Source organism: Herpailurus yagouaroundi, unplaced genomic scaffold, assembly GCF_014898765.1.
Source record: "Herpailurus yagouaroundi ecotype Mexico unplaced genomic scaffold, PumYag 100, whole genome shotgun sequence".
Taxonomy (NCBI): domain Eukaryota; kingdom Metazoa; phylum Chordata; class Mammalia; order Carnivora; family Felidae; genus Herpailurus; species Herpailurus yagouaroundi.
This window is the reverse complement of record NW_024412391.1, coordinates 20,807,292-20,823,771: the sequence shown is the minus strand read 5'-3', so window position 1 is coordinate 20,823,771 and position 16,480 is coordinate 20,807,292. Positions and strand designations below refer to the sequence as shown.

The following is a 16,480-nucleotide window of genomic DNA, read 5'->3' as shown; positions in this document are numbered from 1 at the left end:
AATAATTTGTTTGAGGAAAAGGTCATAAAAGACAGAGTCAGTTCTAAGATATATATAGAAAGCTAGATAGAGGCCTCAAGCTTCATCATAGTCATTCCTGAATATAAGCAAGCAGGCAATACAAAGGTTCAGTGACCTCTTTCTCCACCTTCACTGTCTGAGTGGAAACCTACTTCTTACTGGCATGGACAAAACAGCTGGAAATAGTTTTGAAGAGAGGTGTAGCTCAACTTTCCAAATCGTTAAAGAGGTTAAGTGATGACTAACCATGCCCTAGATGCCTTCCTGATCCCGAAAGTCGGATAGTCAAACACTTGAGAAGAGTCTTACCTCACTCAACTTGATGTTATTTTTTAGTTCTTAGGAAATGTAAAACCCCACGCCTGCCCAATCCACAACCTCCAGCCTTTATAATAGGTAAATCCATTATTCAACTTTAACATATAAACTCAAAAGCATGGTGTGTTTTACAATGAAGATTCTATCTTACACCTCCAACAATAAAGTAGATGAATAAAAGTGGAATTTCATAAATTAAGGAAAGACTAAAAACAAAGTGAAATCATAAATAATTATAATCATTGTACTGTAATTATTATCTGTCTTAAACATTCCTCAAGGGTAGAAACAATGACTTACATATGTTTGAATTTTCCATGTCTAATATGATACACAGCATATAGAAAGTACTTAAAGTTTACTGAATAAGGGAACAGATGAGTGAACCAAAAAGCTATTTATTTTAAAAGCCATACATTAAACCAAAAACGTACGCTGTGGTCTTGATATCAGCTGAATATTCAAATAACATATGAACGTAACACAGATAAGGAGCTTGCAATCTGGGGTTCAAAGAATGGGGGCGTGAACTTCCACATGGCATGTTTAAGTCTTTAGGCATGCATGTGCATTTTTGTAGGACAAGCTCTATAGCTGTCTTCATTTGCACAAGGGTGCAGGACAGCAAAAGGGTTAAAACTCCCAAAGATGCATTATAAATTTAAAAACAAAAGGGGAGGGGTGCCTGGGTGGCTCAATCAGTTGAGCATCCAACTCTTGATTTCGGCTCAGATCATGATCTCACAGTTCATGAGTTTGAGCCCCACGCAGAGCCTGCTTGAGATTCTCTTTCTCCCTCACTCTCTCCCCCTCCCCTGCTTGCACGTGCCCTCTCTCTCTCTCTCTCTCTCTAAATAAACATTAAAAACAGTAAAAAAATAAAATAAAAAATATAATTCAACATACATGTAATTTTAAATTGTACTACATGCTTTAATCTCTCTTTGATGAATCAGCAGTGTTCTGGATATTATGTAACACCAATGAGTTATTATTCAACAATTAAATTATTTTTTAACCATTTTAATGTAAAATATGAAGGAGTTTAACGCTTTAGAAAAATTAAAAGACACTAACTACGTAATCATTTAACCTGCAACAATTATCACTCCCACGAAACAAAAACATTCAAACGATAATGCTACTTGATATAAATGTATACGTGGCGAGTCATTCATTCCTATAAGTGAAAATATTTTTACCCAGCCACGACTAGCATTCTAGCATTAGCTGGGATGTTTTACAGGAAAAGAGAAACTCCCAGGACCCTATGTCCTAGCACTCTATCGCAAGAACTAAAAGAAGCAAAATAGATTAGGGGCTCTCAGAAGTGCAATGTTTTGGATACTCCTCTAAGAAATCGGATTCTATACTCAGTTTTTGGCTAAAACAGGTATCCTTTCATAAGATAATGAACAGCAAATGAAAGGTCTGCTTCTGGAAACACTGTAACATCTAAAGCTGTTTGAGGTTAATCAAACTGCTTTCCAAAAATGGAGGATTTTGATGGGAGGCAGGGTATGAAAAACAAGTAAGTTAGGGACATAAAGCATTCTTGAAGTAATAGGCTAGGGAGCCACAGGCAATGTGCCACATTATGTGGCACAAAAAGGTGGAGAGCTGCAGGGTCCCAATATTTGAAAAAGAAAAGACAAAAAAGGAGAGGTGGACAGCAAAAACATGATATAAGTATTTTGGTTATCCTCTCCCTTCCTCTGGACTCAAATACTAGAAAAGTAAGCACAAACAGGGTTCCCTTTACTTCTCCCATTTGCTCACAGAGCAAGCAGACATTATGTTATCAATAACAAGCAAGCATGAGTCCCATACTATTAAGCCTGGAGTGTTTTATGCCCTGCATACATTTATAATATTTAGCAAGAACAGACAATGAGAACAGAGTAAATGTGTCTCACGTTTAAAAACAGCTGTACGCTATTTCTTAAAATCTGAGACAAAGCTAAAATTAAACTTCTTCATCAGTGTTACCTAAAAAAATATAATCAATGTTATCTGTTTAAGGCAAAAAAACGTACATACCTGTCTAGCCAGCTCTCTAAAGCAAAAGGAAATGTGAGGCTTTCAAAGATAACTGCTATAAAATTTCAAATTCCTAAGAAGGCAGCAATGACCTTGTCTGCCTACACAAATGAGGACATATTACATACCTCTGATGAGTCATTAGTAAAATCAATTCCGATGATACAAAGATCTTTTAATATATATTGTTTCCATAATCTTTCAGAAATTCTCAGTTTTCATGATGAATGTGATCATAATTGAAGAGGAATGTAAGTATCTATTGTCCTTTTAGCAACAGGACAGACTTCAGCAAGAATAAAAAGCTACAACTTGTTCAAGACTGAATATAAAGCTTGGGAAATGAAGTGTTTGCTACCAAAAAGAAGACAGCTGCGTGCTACAGGTCGTATGTAATCATTATTACTATGGAGAGGAAGTTTTAAGTCAAGAAGTACAAACGCTAGAGTGCATCAAATGGCCTGTATGGCACTAAATTTAACATTTTTAAAAGAAATTTTAATGAAAACTCTAGCAAACGATATATAACAGAATAAACTTCTTTCCATTTACCTAAATTTGAGTTACATGAGGGTAATTTTCCTCCACAGAACTAGTTATGTACATCTGGATGTAGTATTTAAGATTGCAGCCCCATATTTGCAAAATAAAGTTGCTCTACATAATATAAAAAAGGCGCAGCTGTGGATTGTTCAGGGACATCTCAGTGGTAATACTAATGAAGTTGATCTTTTCCTCAACACAAAAAGTGTTATTTCGTCTGACTCCCTTTCTTGCAGTATGTTGAAGGATGAGTTCTATCAACAGAAATAAAAAGTGTAACTAAAGTTATATAAGATAGATCATTTAAAACTTTACCATCTTGCTAGTAGTAAAGACATTATCAATATACTTTAAAATATACTTTAGTTTCAATATGTTGTGATAAAATTGATGAGATTCATTTTAATTTAGTATCTCAGAAGAAACAGAGAAACATATTATCATTGTAATAACAGATGGTTTATTACTACTCATGACTTTTTTATTTAGGGACTGGATCCAACTAAACATATCTGATAGAGATATAAAATACATATGAATATATAATAAATATAGCTCCCCAAGGCTTTCATTATATACATATGATTTAACAACACTGTCAGAAAAAACATGATTATGCTGTCTAATAACAACTTAAAATTAATAGTCATCAATGTTATAAAAACAGCTATCATTTTGTTCTACATTATCATTTGCTATTTTAGAATATATTTGCTGATTAGCAAAAACTTTCAGTGACAAGAATTAGCAACATTATCAAGTGCAAAAAGTTTTAAAATTATACCTTCTATCAAGTCAGGTGGACCTTTATTTGCAGTAATATAGCTTATTCCTGAATTCAGCAGGCTAATTAGAGGCCACCAGAAAACACCCGCAATTGGAAGAGGATCATAGTCATCGCACCTTTATAAGCGAATTCCCAGAATGGGCATATATTAAGATTCAAGGGGGAACAAAACCCGAAGATGAGAAAAAATCACCAAGGTGGAAGTATGCAAGTCTATGTTGAACAGTATGATGGTGCGGGGAACACAGACTTTGGGAGAAAGTAAAGTCAAATGAAAATATTTAAGAAATAAATACTTAATAACTTCTCGCTCCAACCTTAATGTTTAATATTTCCCTTTCTGCTAAAACAGAAATCATCAGTTTTCTTTTTTTTTTTAATGTTTATTTATTTTTGAGAGAGAGAGAGAGAGAGAGAGAAAGAACGAATGCGAGCAGGGGAGGGGCAGAGAGACACAGAATCCAAAGCAGGCTCCAGGCCCTGAGCTGTCAGCACAGAGCCTGATGCGGGGCTCGAACCCATGAACCATGAGATCACGGCCTGAGGTGAAGTCGGACGCTTAACCGACTGAGCCACCCAGGTGCCCCATCATCAGTTTCCAATAAAACATCCCTCTTCAGACTTACGTACCACTGATTTCAAACTTCTCTAGATTTAACAGTCTTCACGCAGTCGTTTCCACACAAAGTCTTCACAGTCTACATTAACAAAATACTCTGACCACATGAAAATAAGATGTTTCTCCCATCTCCCCACGAAAGAGTACACTTCAAGTTCACTCCACAATAATAAAATGTACATATGTGTATTTAATAAAATAGTTTGTAAATATGAACTCAACGAGAACATCTTTGTGTCTCTAAGCATGAGCCACAGGGGCGGGCATGCAGCAGATAAAGACAGGATTTCATCAACAACACCATTTTGCATTTCTAACATCTCTAAAATACGACTACATCTTACAATGGACAGTGAAGCATAACTCAACTGGCAGAGCTTTCTGAATCATACATAAATAATGATGCCTTTTACAAATGTTGTTTCAGATTAAATGGATTAATGACTGTTAAATTTAGTCAAATTGAATTAAACCAAGGTAAAGGTGTAATGGTGTGTTCACCATATTAACTCTCAGAAAACTGAAATCCATGTTTTTTTATTCTTTTCTATGTAATTCTGTTTAAAAGCTTGTATTATTATACAGAATTAAGTAGCTTATTCCTCAATTATCTTTTTTTTTTTTTAACCTTAATTTCTTCAAAAACCACCAAAGTACTATGTCTTTGGGGTGTTTATTTTTTTTTTTTACATTTAAAGTAATTATTGATCGGAAAGGTCTTATTACTGCCATTTTGGTAACTGTTCTCTGTCTTGTAGCACTTTTGTCCTCCTTTGTATTTCATTGATTTTTTTGTGTGTAGTGATATACTCTGATTCCTTTCTCATTTCCTTTTGCAGGTATTTTCTTTGTGATGACCATGGAGTTTACATAAGACATCTTACAGTTACAACAACCTATCTTAAGCTGATAATACCACATACAAAAACTATACTTCTACTCCTCCTCACATACACTTTATGCTGTAATTTGTATCTTTTTATATTGTGTATTCATTAAAGTGTTTACAGGCAGTTATTTTTTTATACTTTTGTCTTTTTTAAATTCAAAAACAGAATTAGAAGTGATTTATATACCAGGGGTACATATTAAAATATTCTACATTTGTTTATATAGTTACCTTTCCTAGCCTATTTTATACTTTCATATGCTGTCATGTTGCAGGTTAGCATCTTTTTTTTTTTTTAAGTTTTATTTATTTAAGTAATCTCCATACCCCACGTGGGGCTCAAACTCACAACCCCAAGATCAAGAGCCACATGCTCTTCTAACTGAGCCAGTCAGACGCCCCTTAGCATCCTTTTCTTAACTTAGTCTTCGGAATCTTAAGACCATACTTATTTTATAAAACAGCCAAGCCAAAACATATGCATCCATGTTGTGTGGCAATTATAAATCAGAACTGAGCTTCTAAGACTTAGGGTACTGAAGGAGCTATGTTTCTGAAACCAATAAAGTAGTTCCAGTCCATTAAAATCTTCGCTAATTTTAATACCTACCAGTTCCTTTGCTTAGATATGGAGGCTTAAAGAACTTGACAACACCATAGACATTGACGATTGTACCACCCTTAAGTTGATTCAGGGGTGTATATATATAATGTGTTGTTGGAACCTAAGAACGAGAAGACAGTAAATATATATAGTGTTTAGAATGATGTTTTGATTAAAATTTTAAATTAACAAATCCATCTGATTGCATTTTTTTTCTTGTAAGTGTCTAAAAAGAGGCTATAGCCTGAAAAAAAGGATATACACAGTTTATAAAGGTTACTATATAAACCACCCAGTTTTTCTTAGAAAGAACTTTGATTATAAATAACGCAATTTGTATACAATTCTAAGAAATGCAGTTTAAGAGATTTGGGTTCTGGATTTTAATCTTAAGTAATAACAAAACTTGTGATATGTATTTCTTTTTTCTTTTCCTATACACTATAAAGATTTTACTTAGGCCTAAATAAAGCCAGGTTTTCATTATAAATGGTATAAAGACATTAAAAATGGTAATAACAGAGGGGCACCTGGGTGGCTCAGTCAGTTAAGCCTACGACTCTCGGTTTGGGCTCAGGTCATGATCTCACCGTTTTGTGAGTTCAAGCCCATCCGGCTCTGTGCCGGCAGCATGGAGCCTGCCAGGGATTCCATCTCTCCCTATCTCTCTGCCCCCCCTCCACTCACACTGTCTCTGTCTCTCTCAAAATAAATAAACTTAAAAAAATTTTTTTAATGGTAATAATAGAAACAAAAATTTTCTTTAATAATTGCACAGAAGTTTAGAAAGAAAAGGGAAACTGATTTATAAGGACATGTCTGCGTATTAGTAAAATAATCCTTAAAAGCAGTCAGACATCTAGTCCCATCACCCATCCATCCTATCCACAACTGGAAATAAGGTTATCTACCACACTACTGAGTTAAACTTTTAAAAATCAAATCAAAACAAGTTAATTGACTTTTTCAAGGAAACTGATATCTCAGTTCAACACAAGAAAAGGCAGCGCTTAGAAATCTCATCAAACCTTGATAGAGAAAAAGGTGTAGCCCATCAATGATGAAAGAAAAATAATGATCAGCATACGGGACAGAAAAGAGAAGATATGTGCTCAGCTGACAAAATAACTAGACCCAAAATATTATCTTCAAAAGTTATCTCCCTAAAGTATAGATGAATGGGGTAGGCCAGCACAGCTCAATGACATCAACCATTCCGGCCATCCCTGTAATGTGCTTGTTAATTCATGGACAACAAACAACTTCTTGATTATAATTTGACTTTCCATGTAAAGAAGCCAGTATATTGTGTACAGCATCTAAGTTATATTCGAAGAGTTCAGAATACCTGGGCTCTCTGAAAAAGCATTTTTGCCAATTTTAGAGGCTCTTTTGTTTACTTCTTCCTTATATACAGGCTCATGGATGTATCAAATATTTGAAGCTAAGCAATCTAAAACAATTTTCACAAATACTAATACCTGGGGCTAATTCATGCTTTTAAAAAAGTATATCGACCCTTTAATTGGTTACCGTTTCCCTAAATAACAAATTTAAATTATTCTACCATATAGTATTATTCAGAATATAAAATCTATACCCCATAATCATTGTTAACTAAAACAAAGTCCCTGAACTCTGTCCATTAGAAACAAAAGGTTTAAGAACACAGGTAGAAGGTAAACTTTACATTAAACTTCATCAATATATTACCTTTTATCCAGTCTCACTCAGCTACATGTACCTTACATATAAAAATGGGAACTTTCCTACAGCTATAACATTTTATAAAATACTAAAAAAATAAAAATAAAAAATGTATCACAAGTATAATAAAATCCTTAAAATTAGGGGCCCCTGGGTGGCTCAGTCAGTTAAGTGTCTGACTTCGGCTTAGGTCAGGATCTCATGGTTTGTGGGTCTGAGCTCCGTGTCAGGCTCTGTGCTGAAAGCTCAGAGCCTGGAGCCTGCTTTGGATTCTGTGTCTCCTCCTCTCTCTGCCCCTCCCCTGCTTGGGCTCTACCTCTCTCTCTCAAAAATAAATAAACGTTAAAGAAAAAACTTTTTAAATAAAAAAAATTTAAATTAAATTATTTGTCAAATCGTAACTTGGCACCTGATAATCTGCTTATAAATATAGCTGATGATGAAACAAAAGAATTTGCCTGAGGTTTGAAAGTAGTACTAATCTAATAAAAAATATACAATAAATAAATAAATAAATGGATGGATGGATGGATGGATGGATGGATGGATGGATGGGGGCACCTGGGTGGCCCAATCAGTTGAGCGTCCAACTCAGTTTCTGCTCAGGTCATGGGATCAAGCCCCATGTTGGGCTCTGTGCTAAGATAAATTCTCTCTCTCTCTCTCAATCTCTCTCAGGGTGTGTGTGTGGGGGGGGGGGGGGGGGAGTATTTATCCCATTATCTTCACACAATAAAACTTCTTTTCCATTTTAATTTTCTTGTATATGTAGCTTATACAAAATATCAGTAGATATTCCAGACAATAGAACAACCAGGTATTAATTACCAGGTAAATACATAACTCAAATTTAACATTATTAGATATCAAAAATGTAGAGATTATGTTTTCCCACTGTATTGATAGTATTTTAAAATCAGACTGTAAAGTGGATCAAAAAAATACATATATGTATGCATATACATGTGTGCATTTTTATGTGTGTGTGAGTGGGAGATGTGTGCATACTCTATATTAAACTGCATGTCATCTTACCAAAGACATTGATTCTGTAGAAAAATCTCTTACGGATTTAACATAAACCTGAAAACAGAAAGAGGATTTACTTGTATACAAATAACCTCCAATGTGATTGCAGACCTTTAATTGCAATAATGCTACACACTTAACTGTATAATATTCAAATTCACTAGAATAGCATAAAATTATGTCTTACAAATTAAGACTGACACATGTAAAGTTGTCTAAGCTTAGCTTAAGTCTAATTTATCAATTTGAAATATCACAGGACCACCCCTAGCCTATACAAGGCCCTTCCGGACACCAGAGAAAACAGGCAGATAGTGGCCTGCAGGCACATGGCTTGGCCCAACTCTACTTCTCTGACAGCCTTGACCAAATAGGTAGTCTCTGTGTGTGTGCACACACAATAGAGGCTGTGGGGGGAGGGGTGAAGCAGGAGGTAGAGAATGGGCATCTTTATAAAGAGTAAGATAAATGGAAATCAGTTTTACCTAAAAAGGAGCACTTGATAAATTTAAAGCAAAATCAAGTACACCATCAAGAGTCTGATGGTATAACTGCAAAGAATAATATCAGGTCTAGAGTACCTATGAAGTTTTAAAAATTCCATTAATAAATAATTAACTTTAAAGGATCTTTCTTTTCTACCTGGAGTGATTCTAAACATAAAGCCAATAAAAGAATTTCTATTTTTTAAACTTAAAATATTTAATTAACAAAATTCAGACTAAATTGTTTATCTACAGATTTATAGAAATACTACTCCTATTCTATCACCTGAACTCATGATATGATTAGACTAAAAATTACGCACTTACATAAACAGTTGATCTGAAGTCCTCAAATGCTTTCAAAAATAAGCAATGTTTACCGTCTCTGCCTGTAGATGAAGACGCTGACAAGACAGAAAATCCAGCCACTGCAATGGTGTCCTACATAGAAAAAAAATGGTTTTAAATCATCAAAGTATCTGTAATTCTGAATGTCATATAAATTTTTATTTGTATTATTATTTAAAAACAGGAATGATTTCTATAAAATGGAAAACTTTTTATAGGTTAGCCTACACATGTTTAATGTTTTCTGAATATAAGATTGAGACTATCATTTCCTCTGAAAGGGCATCAAAAATGTAGCCAAATGTGCAATGTCCTAATTCATGGACCAGGAAAACACCAACTAAATCACTTGAAAATTGCTATTTAGTGAGAGCTCAAAAATCAATGCTTACCTCAATTTGTATAAGTTTGCACAAATAATGAAGAGACAAGAGATGAACCAAGAGTAATAAGAATGAAATTTAAATGAAACTAAATATCAGAGTTGAGAGACTACATTGAGAAAGACATTTCATTAGTGTAAAAACTCCACACTGTCACAAAGCTAACGTATGTACATATAAATCCAGAATATGAAAATAAATAAGAAATTTCCATTTATATACTAATATGAAAAAAATATTTTCTTTCTACTTAGGTTTATAATAGTAATAAGAAGCCAATTCCCATTTATTCCTGCCTCTCTCATTCTTTAGTTAAACCGCCTTATTTTCTAAATACTGGAACATATACATTCAACATGTTTTATATTTATGCATTATATATATTATTCTACTCTTCTAATTTTAACACCAAAATCTGAAGATACATAAAAACTCCTGGGCTTCAGGCAGCTTCCTTCAATAATCTTAATTTCCACCAAATGGAAGCCTTCTGCATTACTGACTTTTGCTTTGTACATACAAGAAAGGGTCCCGTGTCAATCCCAGGATTCTCTACTTAGACCTATTAAACAAGACTGTGAACACCTTGAAGACAGGGGTCATGTGTTATTCTGCTCTGTATTTATAGAGCTTGGCCCAAAGTAGGCCCTCCATGAACAAATTGAATCAAAGTATAGACCTTATATTGCCTTTCTAAGATCTCTAGCTCTATTCAGATATTTTAAGTCTGAAAATTTCTGCATTTTTTCCATTCTTTACATCAGACTGCAAACATAATTGTCTGTGTTGATAATGCTAAATAAACACAACTCTTCATAGTTAAATGGGAGAAAATTATCCTCACTGAATATTCTTTATGTTTTTACCATGTTTTTAGGCAGTTTTAATGGGAAATAAAATAAGCAGTAAGATTGCTTCTGGAATAAATTACTTTTATAAACTGAAAAATATGCAATGCTTTCAACTTCAGACCAATATATTCTGATTTAAATGAAAACTTACGACTTTAGTCTAAGATTTAAAGTTGTTTGATCAAACTAACACAGGAAGATACACAGAAGTAGGGAATCATTGATTTATCAGTTCTAAATTCTCTTAAAAGCACAAAAACTAACCTATCTCATGTCCTTTGCTATTTTACTTGAAAATATCTTAAATATTATATGAAAAGAAATCTACTAAATACAAGTGTTAGTGCTACGGATGAGTATTTTTCTATTTTTATGTATAAACTTAAGAATAATGAATATTTAATAACGAAAACATTTTAAATAGAATACATCATTAAAAGCAGGACATTAGCATTAGTAAGAAAAAATTTTTCAAAAGTAATTCTACTTTAACATTAGCAATACAATTCAGTAAAAGGTTATAAGAAAACTTTTCTTCTAGGACAAAATCAACATAGAATAACAACCAAAATTCTTTAAGAAAAACAATGTGTTTATTTACTATATTTATAAAGATGAACTTCTATTTGAATATATGTATATGCACACACACAAACTGCTAAAGGCCCTCAGAGATCTCATCCCCACCAACATGGCCTGTTTTATTTCCATATATATCTATACAATACCACACAAATCAGATTCTCTTATATGCCTACTGCTTTTTCACATACATTCTTTGCTTATCCTGAGCCCCCACTAATAATAAATAGCATTGTTCTCTTTTGCATATGGCTGATCCTATCTATCTTTTAAAGCCTGGACTGTAAATGCTTCTTTTCTTATGTGGTCTATCCTAGATTGTCTGAGAAAAAAAAATTCACCCTTCTTCTGAACTCAACTTATGCAGTATTTTAATTTTTTTTCACTTGTGTGTTATTTACAAAGATTTCTTAATGTTTGTAATGCTCTTAGAAGTCTGTAAGATCCCTGGGACTAAGAATGTCTTATCTACCTACATATCCCATACAAGCGACTGAAGGGGCTTCTGTTCATAGCGAGTGCTCAAAAGAGTATATGTTAAAGAAATTAATTAATACTGGTAAAATTAAAGTACAAATCTAAACAAAAGAGGGGAAAAAATGAACAGTTCTTAGAATCCAGTTCCCATGAATTACAAATCATAATAGCTTTTAAATTAATTCAAATGCACAGAGGATAAGAAAGATAAACATATAATAGGCAGTATTAGTTTGTATAAACATTCATTAGATTGAGCTGAAAATGAGATTTAATATGCATTGTTCTAATTTCTAAGCTTCTGAAAAGAGCATACTGAAGCCATTCAAACAAGAATAGGAATTACACAGTTCAGTGCTAAGAGTGTATACTGATATACAAAGCAGGTATTTATCTCCATCTGCTGAAAAAAGTATTAGGAGGCAGCCAGCCTGAGAAGAATACCATATGACTTAAAGTGGTAAGGCTTTATCAGTATCTGTGCATGAACACGCTAAAAATAAAAACACATTTGGTATACCTGAAATCTTTTAACCTACTCAGGATACTCAGATATCAACAAGTGGGTCATTTCCCTTTTGTGTGTGACCTACTCTCTCACAGTGCCTTAAAAGGAGTGAGCCTTTGTTATTAAACAATTTCCTTTTGGGTTTAGCCAATAAGAATACATCTACTGCAAACCAGTTTCACAGAAAGATCAATGAAATCAGCACAGGAGTTTTTTAACATCAAGAAGTGTTTTTTAATAATCAACAGTAAACCTAAAAAGAAAAAAAAAATCAGGCAACTTATTTGCATATTAACAAATGTGATTTTTATATGCCAATATCTTATAATCAGTGGTGGAATAAGAAATTAATATGTGACTAACAAAAATGTAAACTACAAGACTAGTGAATTAATTTGCTAAGTTTTAATAGATGGTATATCCAAAATTCTCAAGCTGTTACACTTACTGAGTAGAAAATGGACAGAGAAAATATGAAAAAATTGATAGTCCAAAAAGAAAAACACTTATTCAATAGGCATTAAGTAATTTTTACTATAGTGAGTGACCTTGCAAATCTTGTTATCATACCTCAAAACACCATTAAAGAAGGAAAGAGTACAGGGAGAAGCCAGGAATCTGACGTCATTGGTAGGGTAGTGACTGACAGAAAATGTTTTTCTAATACAAAACACATATTTCATGAGCATTAACATCTATTTGGTCACATAATGCCCAGAACTTAATTGGAAGTATTATATGTCAGATTGGCATGAAACCCAAAGTCTTTAAATGGTTTAGAAACCACTGTATGATCGGATGCCCACCATCTCACCAGCCATATATTGTTGTGACCCACTCTGGAATTCTGCCTTCTCACGATACTTGAACATTCCAAGATCCTCACTCAGGGCCTTTGTATACGCTGTTCTTTCTGACTAACCCACTCTCTTGGTACCCACCTTCCTTCTTCCTGTTACTTTTCTCATTCTACTACTCAATCTTCTTAGTTATGTATCATATCTGGATAAAATAATCACATAACACTTGTTTAAGTCCCTCTACTCCACTGATCACTTTCCCACGATGCAAGGTCCATAACCCTCTTATTCAGTTAAGATGTTTCTGACATCCGGTACAGAAGACCAAAAACACTCAAGTGTTTGGACAACTAAATGAATAATCAAATACGTGGTGGGGGAGGGAGATATATATATAAAACCCTCATTAAATAAATTGTGCAAGTACTACAAAACTTACTGCATAGAATCTTAGCATCTCACAACTGAAAACAGGACTTTAGAGATCATATACTCAAACATGTTCATTTTTCAGATAAGAAAATAAGGACCAGAGAGGATAAGTCTAAGGTCACATCCAGCTAATGAGTTGTAGATTAAGACAAGAATCCCGATCTCCTCCCTACTCTACATCTTTCAGAACTAAATCTCACAGGGATGGATAAACAATGTACTGATAAACATCTATAATTCTGATGGTTTTGTGACATTTTTTTTAACTTTCAAAATACTTTGAAAGTCTTTCCTCATATTTTATATGCGTCTATTAAATGTTAAATCTCACTTTAAAGGAAAGCTTAAACTCAAAAAAAATGCCTCAAATGGTTCAGTTTGAATGCCTCTTCAGAGAGGTTCAGTTACTGTATGTGTATTCCTACAAAATGTATCATTAGTTTAGCAAAGCAAGGATTATAGTTTTGTTAAAATTCATTTTAATGTTTTAGGATTTTTGTTATAATCAAATATGGAGCTAACCTTAAGGGAATAAGCAAGTGACAAATGAGAAAGGCTTAAGAATTGAATTAGAAAATCCATTCTTATATGCAAAAAGTTTTACTTTTGATTTTCAACAATTTTTAACCTTAATACTACAAACTCTAAAATAAATAGCCTAATTAGACCTCCCAAATGATCAGCATTCATGAATTTAAACCCAGAAAGATTTTAAAGTAAACTGTGACCTCAGACTTCTCACCATTGTACTTTAAAAAGGAGAAACTCTGACTTATCATTAAAATCCTCTGTTATCTGACAAGTACTAATTAGCTAGTGTAGTTCATTCTATTTTAATGAATACCTGTTAAATATATTTCAACTGCAGAAAACACCTTTCACATGCCTGTTAGGTAAAATACTAATATCTCATACATTGTGCATGTTTTGTAGATGCACTGCCCATGTCCTGCTAATCCATTATATTAGAACTCTTTTGTTTCCAAATAGGAATTTAATTTAAAAAACTTAAAGAAGAAAGATGAAAATGTCTTTAAAATATAAACAGATCCAGGCATCTGGGTGGCTCAATCGGTTGAGCGACCAACTCTTGATTTCAGCTTAGGTCATGCATGATCTTACGGTTGGTGGGATTGGGCAGTGTCGGGCTCCGTGGTGACAGCATAGAGCCTGCTTGGGATTCTCTTCTCCCTCTCTCTCTCTCTCTGCAGCTCTCCTGCTCGTGCTCTCACTCTCTCTCAAAGTTAAATGAAAATAAAATAAAATAATAGAATAGAATAGAATAAAATAAAATATAAAATCTAGACCTCTAATATTTAATACCATGTATTTATTTTTAAAACGCTTCTTCTCTAAAGATGTCTAAGATATGTTGTAAAATAAAGCAACTCACAAAACATGAATAATATTGTCATTTGACGAAAAATGTGCATATATGAGCTCATCTGTGTGCACACACAGATACACACATACAGAAGTATACACATAACTGTACACATACAGGACAGCTGGAAAGATGAAAGGAGAAGCAGCACAGTGGTGGTTTTATCTAACAAAGGGACTAGGCACTGGGAAAGGGGCAGCTTTGGCTTTCCTGGTTATATCCTTCCATAGCACTTGAATGTTTTTTAAACCCATGACCATGGGGCGCCTGGGTGGCAGTCGGTTAAGCGTCCGACTTCGGCTCAGGTCATGATCTCACGGTCCGTGAGTTCGAGCCCCGCGTCAGGCTCTGTGCTGACGGCTCAGAGCCTGGAGCCTGTTTCAGATTCTGTGTCTCCCTCTCTCTCTGCCCCTCCCCTGTTCATGCTCTGTCTCTCTCTGTCTCAAAAATAAATAAACGTTAAAAAAATAAATAAATAAATAAAACCATGACCAGACAAGAAAAATACAATCTTCTAAACCAAATATTTACAAGATTTAACCCAAGTCCACATGATCTTCCTGAGGCAAGAAAAGAATACAGTCGTGGAGATAGAGTCATGTCTCCACTTACTACTACAAGTCCTGTAACAAATCTTAGCTTCACAGTGGTTATCTTCTTAAAACTATGATGACCCTTACCACAGAGGGTTATTAAAAGTTCAAATGATAAACATATATAGAAGCACTTTGTAATCCATAAAATTCCATACAAATTTAATATCCTAAATAAAAGGATTAGGAAAAAAAAACCAACACTAGTTAAACAGTAGAAGCTGGCTATCACAAATGTCTGAAAAAGAAAAAATGTTTTCTATTACGTACTTCTTAAGCAAAATCTAGCTAACAGTCTCCTAAGTATAGCCATTATCATTGGCTATTGAACTATGTAAAATAAAAAACAGATGACACCGAAGTTCATTTTCCTTAAATCACCAGAAATCAATATTTACAATTTCTTTATATCATTGTACTTCAAGGCAACCAACTATGCTAGCCAGAAAACCTCTTTAAAAGTTCTAAACCACCCCTTTACAAAAACATAAACACACACATGCATGTGCACACAGTCACAGAAACACCCTTGGAGTAAAGAGGAAGTATAAGATAGAGATCCATACACTTAAGTAAAATAATTTTTTAAATGTATACATAAAAAATATAACACACACTTTTCTCATACAAACTCTACCTAGAACATTTCCCTCAAAGATACACTTTTGTATTGTTTTTTAAAAATGTTTCTAAGAATTTTTTTTTAGATGTTTACTTATTTTTGAGACAGAGAGAGACAGAGTATGAATGGGGGAGGGTCAGAGAGAGGGAGACACAGAATCTGAAGCAGGCTCCAGGCTCTGAGCTGTCAGCACAGAGCCGGACGCAGGGCTCGAACTCACGGACCGCGAGATCATGACCTGAGCCGAAGTTGGACGCTCAACCGACTGAGCCACCCAGGCGCCCCAAGAATTTAAGAATGTAAAACACTGTATTCATATTAGCACTTAACTTTCACAAATTCTTCTAAAATAATACAGGATTTTTACAAGATACTCATTTCTAATATCAAATCATTATCATTTCTGTATAATGTGGTCACATAACTGACTACTATTAGAATTCAATATTAACACAACT

At 34.0% G+C, this 16,480-nt stretch overlaps 1 protein-coding gene across 3 annotated transcripts in view; it reads right to left on the bottom strand.

Moving 5' to 3' along the window:
- The window catches only part of POT1 (protection of telomeres 1), a 79,830-nt gene that overhangs the window by 46,393 nt on the left and 16,957 nt on the right, over positions 1-16,480 (bottom strand). For all 3 annotated transcript variants that reach the window (XM_040472075.1, XM_040472074.1, XM_040472076.1), the window contains exons 5-7: positions 9,370-9,483; positions 8,564-8,611; positions 5,828-5,942 (exon numbers count right to left, since the gene is read on the bottom strand). In XM_040472075.1, coding sequence (XP_040328009.1) covers positions 5,828-5,942; positions 8,564-8,611; positions 9,370-9,483 — 277 coding nt within the window. The remainder of the gene's footprint in view (positions 1-5,827; positions 5,943-8,563; positions 8,612-9,369; positions 9,484-16,480) is intronic.